The sequence below is a fragment of the Zerene cesonia genome, chromosome 18 (assembly GCF_012273895.1).
Source record: "Zerene cesonia ecotype Mississippi chromosome 18, Zerene_cesonia_1.1, whole genome shotgun sequence".
Lineage (NCBI taxonomy): Eukaryota > Metazoa > Arthropoda > Insecta > Lepidoptera > Pieridae > Zerene > Zerene cesonia.
This window is the reverse complement of record NC_052119.1, coordinates 8,490,441-8,498,507: the sequence shown is the minus strand read 5'-3', so window position 1 is coordinate 8,498,507 and position 8,067 is coordinate 8,490,441. Positions and strand designations below refer to the sequence as shown.

The following is an 8,067-nucleotide window of genomic DNA, read 5'->3' as shown; positions in this document are numbered from 1 at the left end:
ATCTGACCGGGCCGGCGACGTCACGGGCTAATTGTGGCAACACCAAAACGGTATAGTACGAAGGCGGGAGTGATTCAGTGGTGAAAGTGGTAGATGACGCTCGGCGAGCCTCCGTGCCCACGCGCTCGCGAACTGCTATCCTCATTGTGCGTCCCGCGCTTTTCACGCTCGTACCTCGCGCCATTTTCCCGCGCACGTGGGCGAACCGAGCGAGGCTCTCGAACGCCATTAACGCAGCCGTCTGAATGAACGCCGAACGCGGGTGGCTGCCGCGAGCCGTCCATTGATAACACGCATCGCACGGGGGCGGCCGCCCCGATCTCTCAATGCGGCGTGACCCGCGCGACGCGACGCGCGTGCGAAACCTGTGTTCATTTAACAGTAGAAATAGTAATAATCTGTGATCGCGTCAATTATCGTTAAGTGTGCGTGTGGCTGTGCGTATGGTGGTGTGCCAAGTGCGGGGATGCGCTCGTGCGATGCTCTGTGCGATCGCGATGCGCCGGCCGGAGGACGAGGAGTTGGGGCGGGACGGCGACGAGTTTGTCGACATCTCGCACATGCAGCTGTTGGTGGAGGCCGGGCCGAGCGGGCTGCACTACGGGGGCCCTCCGCCGCCGCTCGCGCAGCCGCAGCCCTACGTGCAGTCGCCGGCGCCGCCCGCGTCCGCCGCCACTACCTCCGTCGACGATCTGTTCGCTTTGTACTTCACGCCGGCTACTCACGGTGAGGCCGCCACACTGCTGTCACTTGCTTGTTCCAATTTACTTCTGCCGTTATCAAAATATAACTAATTTAGTTATGGAATTGCAATGAATGCAATCTGGTTATGGGTATGCTTAACTTGATATTATGGTATGGTTTAAATATACATAAAATTTTGAAGCATATTTGTAAATACTTTAAAGTCGCAGGCTTATGTTATTTTCAGAGACGGATTATTTTCACAAAAGTTTAACGCGCTACGTTAAACGTAATACGGAATAAAATTCGCGCCAATAAAAGCACGTATTATAAATTGACTAGCTGTGACCCGCGGTTGAAACCGCGTAAGCGTGCTGCGTAACCGTATCCCGTAGGAATATCGGTATAAAAAGTGCCTATGTGTTATTTCAGTTGCCAAGCTACCTACGAAGCAAAATAGTATTTTTATTTACCAATAGATGTCAGGAAAAAAAAACAACGAATAAAACACGAATATGACATTATTTCAATTGTCCAGCTATCTACGAAGCAAAATAGTATTATTATTCACCAATAGATGTCAGGAAAAAAAAACACGAATAAAACACGAATATGACATTTTCTAAAAAAAAATTCCTAGCTAGATCGATTTATCGCCCCCGAAACCCCCTGTATACTAAATTTCATGAAAATCGTTGGAACCGATTCCGAGATTCCAATTACATATATATATAAGTATATATATATACATATATATATATATATACAAGAATTGCTCGTTTAAAGGTATAAGATACTTGAATTAAGACCTTATAAAACAGTACAACCGAAACCAGTTTCACAGCAAATGTGACAGGAAAAGATGCCTAAATAGATAAGGAACACATCATTATGCCTTTTATCATTATCACCTTAACGAGGTTAGTGCTATCCCTACCTCGAGATGCTATATTCGAGTATTATTCGAGAATAGCACGTGTATGGTGAATGGTATGAATATCTATATCTTCTTACATACAATCTCTATACTGCGCAGCACGCTAGCTTTCGAAACTTCTTGAAGTTTAAATGGTATCTTGTACCATTTGTATAACATATTGGTATTTAGTACGTAACCCCCCCCCCTCCATACATATAGCACCTAACTACTTGAATAAATAATGCATCAATTAATTTGCATAAAAATTTTAATCAATAATCAACAAACAAATGAACAGTTTTTTGTCTTCTTATTTGGTGACAACTCCCGGACCCACGTAGGACGGATTCTACCAAAAATTTTAGTACATTTTTTTATGTCCTTAGCGTATTAGACATTCCTAACCCTAAAGTTCACTGCAGGCGAAATACCTTCATATGAAGAACAAAAACAAATTCTCTATTTATTTCCATACATTCTTCAGAAAAATCCTGAACTTACTCAAATTCCACGTAACATGCACATTTATACCAGAAACCTGAACAAGCAGTTCACAAATTCCTGATCAGCATTCCACATATTGTTATCTGCACCGGACGAGTTAATCTGTGTGTGCAGAATGGTATCGGCTGTAGCGACAGTAACGATGAACAAATGGCTAGACTAATTGCACATATTATGCTCACTTTATTAAGTTTTATTAATTATTATTGTCTACAAAGAACACTCACCACTCCAAATTCTAAAAAGGGGACCAAAGGACAATAATTTCTTATAACCACAACAAGAATCACGTCATAATCCACGGAGTTACCGAGTAACGAAATCAGAAAAATGCAATCGAACTTAGAGAGAACCTCCTCGTTTTTTATTTTGATAATAATGCCTAGTATATATAATGCCTAGGATTGCTAAAAATCTCAACACAAGGATATGAAAATAGTAAGTTTTTTTTTTATATCATAGCGCGCAACTGGACCTGGAGCTGGAGCTGGTGGTTCGCCTGATGGTAAGCGATCAACAACGCCCATGAACATTAGTGTACTGCATCTGCAAATGCGCTGCCCGTCTTTAAGGGAAAGGGATAAGGAAAGGATTGACGATTGGAAAGAGGGAATAGATTGGAATTGGTGAGGTAAAGGAAACGAGCCTCCGGCTACCCCACTCGCAGTATGAAACACAATAGCATTCTATATCACGCCGATGTTATATATGTGATGTGGTACTACCCCCGTGCGTCTAGTCTTTTTTGAGTTTCGATTTTCTTTATAGACAAGTAGGTGATCAGCCCTCTATGACCTTTTTTGTGTGAGACCGAGACTTTTTTTGTGAGTTGCCAAACTGGGAATCTAACCCATGCCCTCTTGCTTACGCGTTAAACACTGTACCAAGGAGACGTTCGGAAACTGGGTTATTAGATTTTTAAAAATTATATTTTGAAGCAATATAAACACAAAAATAATATCCTACTAATATTATAAATGCGAAAGTTTGTAAGGATGTGTGTGTGTTTGTTGCCCTTTCACGCAAAAACTACTGAACCGATTGCAATTAAATTTAGTACGTAAATAGCTGAACAACTGGAATAACGTATAGGACACGTTTTATCCCGATATTCATTCGGGATACGGATTTACGCGGGTGAAACCGCGGGGTGCAGCTAGTATATTATAAACGTCTAAAATAATATGAAGGTACTCACGCTCGCTCAGGTACTCGTATTCGCCTTATTTATGAATTCATAAAAAGCTTATGTATCGTCCATATTAATGCAAAGGCAATATTATATGTGATGTGTATATTACATACCTACTATGAGTATCTGAAATTTACCCCATCATACGGAGATTTATTCGTTGGACTTTAGTATTGATATCTTATTGAACTATTGTTGCTCAGTTGTTTTATATTAATTCAGTCCTATCATTTTATGTATTTATTCATTTTCTTATGATTCTTAAAAATATGCAAGTTAGCCTTATGCATAGTAATTGTCTCTAATATTTTTTACAAAAGGCCATATTGCTACACAGCAATCTCTGTCAGGCAACCTGTTGGGAAAGGTAATGTCTGATGTTTAAGGGATATTGCTAGCAGTCTTCAGCAGAAAAAAAAACAAAAAAATAAAATAATGCTTTATAAATATACTTAATATACTTGTATTGGAAATCAATAATAAATGTTCAACTTGTCCTATAGTTTCTAAGGAAACCGAACTATTTTAAGGATAACTACATAAATTGATGCCCTTTTCGTAAGGAAAATCGTGTTAGCTAAATTTCCTTTCTCTTCAATCTTGCTATTTTCCTCACATTTCTTATTCCCCTAACATACGACTACATCACATAGAATATATTCGAGTATTTATTAAAGACACTCGTACCTACTACTACTCCAAAATTTAACGTTAAATTTACTAATTGAAATCCATCTTATTCTAACTGCAGCATCGTAGATTAAGGCCCTATATCTCCATACTTTTTGAAAATGCTTCAATTATATCTCTATTGGTTCAAATCAGAATGATTTAACACGGTAGTCTATTTATTTATGATCCATAGTTCCAAGTGCGAGGAACGACTGCTATGAAAAACTAATTCATTTGACTTTAAGCATATATGTACTTGACAAATGGTTTTTGCAACTAGTGAAAGATGTTTGCTGTTCGTTAAACGAACATTTTCGCGTAAAATGTTCAAAATTAATTCATTGGATAGGTATAAATATCGCCCAGTTGCGATTGACCCTTCGCAAAATGACTGTTTCACATACTTCGACTGAGGAAAGCAAGTTCATTTTATGTTGGACCAACGATTTCTGCTTCTTTGTACAATAAAAATAACGGTTTATGAACTCGCTCAATTGATAATTAAAACTAACCTAACCTAAAAAATTATCTACTCATTATTTAACTTGAAACCGAATATTTTCTGCTAGAAGTGCAATTTTCTTTGTGTTTTTTTACGGATTTTTTCATACACCCAAATGTAATGTCAGCATTTAAAAACACAAAATATTTTTACTATGTTAAACAGCCAGCTCAATATTTATCGTGTTTTGACATCATGTGATCTCGTTTTATACACACGAAATTTTATTGCAGACATTATATGAATTATACTGGTAATTTCATGTCAGGAATTAATAAAAATTAGATGCAACAACTGACCTCATGGGATATTTTCGTAGGCTACAATTGGATTGAATCATAATAGTTTGACATTTCACTAAAATACTTACAAACTTAACCCCCTGAACTCTTATTATACCTTCTAACCTTCTATCTATCTATTCTCTCTATCCTATCTATTCTATCTATCCTATCTATCTTGCGCTTGATCTCTCTCCAGCTGTGTCGGTTTTACTTAGCATATGTCCTTTAAAGTAATGGAATTAGTGTCTTGAATTTTTGAGATATAATCACTCCAGCGCAGTAAAATCAGGAAACCATTTTTATTTATTTATTTACCGTACCTACAAATCAATATAATACAAGAACACGTACCCTCTCACAAACCAATCGTCTAAATATAAACGAAACCTACTTTAGTCCAACATAAGAGTCGTCCAACACAAAGTTAATCTTTTATTAGCTAGCTATTAGTGCTTGAAAAGAGGTGGAGTTCTGAAAAACTCCTAGCGTGTGATTGGTTCTAGCGTACAAACGATAAATATTTTCTCTTTCGCGAAAGCGCTGTACAAAATTATCAGCCAATAAGGTTAGGTCAAACGGGATTTTCTATTTCGATTGTGTTGTGATTTACGCCTTTCTTAGTTTGCAAAGACGTGTAGGTTGCAAATAATCTAGATAAATTCTTCTTGTATTTAATATTCTGTTTTATAGCTCACTGTTCAATACAATACACACAGTCTATAAGCGTTTTAACAGGCGTACTTTCATATGTACTAAAAATAAGTTTTATCTGTTATCAGACTATGGACAGTATAATATATAAATTTCACACTATATCACTGATATTAGAAAAATACGAGTACAAGTTTGAAAACCAATACCTTATTAATGTATAGTTATTATTTCTTATAATTTGTACTTAAAAAAATTGCATTGATTGCAAGATATGCAAAACGACAACTATATAACGAAACTTAAAATATAGGGATAATTAATTATATAAAAAATGTTAAGTTTAATTTTCCATTCCAAAACAAAAAATACCTTAAAAAGTTTGTCAATTTATCAATCCTTTGTTAAAAATTCCAAAGTGCTATATAAATAGCAACCAATCAGTAAATAAATATCTGTTACCATGTCGAAATACCATTAAAATGACACAGACGTTAATTTTTTTCGCTTTCATTGAAATCCAGTTAGCGACAACTTATAAATAGAGTTTAATTATTTAAATTACGAATTGATCACAGTGTTTTATTTATAATGAAGCAATACGTTTCACAAAGCAAAGGATTACAGAATCTGGCAATTCTGGTAATGAAGTTAGATTTTTTAAATAAAGAAAGTCCAAAAGGCAGCTAGCTCGTGAAGACACATAATAATTGAATATACGCTATGTAAGTATTATATTTATTGAAATTCAAATTGAAAATCTTAATATATACATTGTTTGTCCGCGATGGACTCCTTAACTACTCTAGCGATTTTAATCAAATTTGTACACCACGTGCAGTTAAATCCATCTTGAAAAATAGGATAGTTTATATTATTTCTGTTACGATAAATGACTACCCGGGCGAAGCAGGGACGTGCAGTAAGTATTTAATAAAACAGAGCTTTGGGGAATTCTTGTGGAAATTTTAAAACACAGAAGTTATGTGTATGCGGGATGGCATATAATTTATTTATTTAGTAGTCCACACGTACGAAACATTCTACTTGATAGTTGATCCGATCAAATTGAGCGGCACATCAAAGCACTTCGCCATAGCTGAGAACCACCACTGTTAACATATGCAATAACATCGCCCAAGCACCCATACATGGCAGCCTAAAGCTGTCACGTAAGAGCGCGTCAAAAAAGTCGCGTCCCACGCGTCATGCGTCACTTTGGGAGTGTCGGCGCGTCAGTGGAGCCCACATAGACCATTACACTTCGCCCCAAGATGACCGATAGGGCTTTGAGAAGCCGCGTGGCAGTGCGCACGTGCCTTTGTGACACCGCGTCGCTTCGGGATTGATGATCTTGATGCTTTCAGACAAAAACAAGCCAGTGGTTTAAAATGAAGCTTAAACACTAATTACGTACGCTCTAAAGATATATTTTGATATCAACCAAGCAATTTATACCGCCTAGTTGCTTTAATATACAAGGATTTTCTTATATATAATACCTTCCAGATTATATCCTTACAATTACAAGCATTAGTCTCCCGATACAAATAATTTTTCTACGTGTTAACCATCCATATTAATAATGCTGAGATTTGTGACTGATCTTACTGAGGTGACTCTTGTGTGTTGGTATGGCATTTAAAAATCTCTGAAAAAACACACTAAAAACCCTTATCAGTTCTCAGCAGGTGTTAGCACTGAGTATCCAGGGCCAGGATCCTTTGGCTGGAGCACTGTTCTTCAACAAATGCTTTTAGAATTTAGTTAAACATAACATGCCATTTATATGAAACTTGATGTTATTTCAATGAATACTTGGAACAATTTGTAGGATAATTAATAAGCTAAATGTAAACTATTATTCGGTTATAATCGTTCAAAAATAGATAGAACTTTTATTTAACCGTAGAATTCCTATGCTGTTATTTAAACTTTCAATTCTAATGAAGATGATTTTATTATTATTATAAAATCCAAATCTTAACAACAACATGAATTAACATATTTTAATAAACTATTAACTAGTGAATTTATTGCAATAAAACCTCTGTTCAAAATTTAAAAAATAATCATAATCAGTTCACCCATATTTTAACTGAGATTTTCACCGTTCTTGATAACGAATCTATAAAAATACAGTCGAATTGGGAGCCTCCTACTATCGTCCTACCGTACCATCCGATTTCAAATCGGTTAAAAATCCCAAATAAACAAACCACTCGCCAAACAAAGCGTTCAATTTCTGTGATTTTTCATGCGTGAAAATTCAGAGTCGATTAAGTCAGCGCATTATTCCTCAACCATTGTCTGTTTACGATAGTTACATTCAATAAGCATTGTTTATGCAGATCAGGCGCACCTGCAACCAGCGTCCAATGACACAGAACAATCGCCATCGTTAGGGACCATTCACATTCGTCTTGTCTCACTCTTGCTTCTCAAACTTTTGATTTTGCTTTTCTCTATTCGAACCGTAGGGACTGGAACGTGCTTCCCGAATCTGTGTTTCCCGACCAGTTCCATCTTAGCCTGCATCTCCGCTTACCGCAAGTGAGGTCTTGATCAAGCTCTTCCATGAATAATAGTCATAAAAAATAACAAAAAATTTATAAATTGGCTATACAGAAAACATGAAGATTCGGAGTATCTCTTTATC

The 8,067-nt window shown here is 36.6% G+C and overlaps 1 protein-coding gene across 1 annotated transcript in view; it reads left to right on the top strand.

Moving 5' to 3' along the window:
- The first annotated feature begins 226 nt into the window (after positions 1-226).
- Positions 227-8,067, top strand: part of LOC119834021 (early growth response protein 3) — a 35,098-nt gene continuing 27,257 nt past the window's right edge. Inside the window, exon 1 of the mRNA XM_038358298.1 lies at positions 227-726. Within this exon, the coding sequence (XP_038214226.1) occupies positions 444-726 (283 nt within the window). The 5' untranslated portion in view covers positions 227-443. The remainder of the gene's footprint in view (positions 727-8,067) is intronic.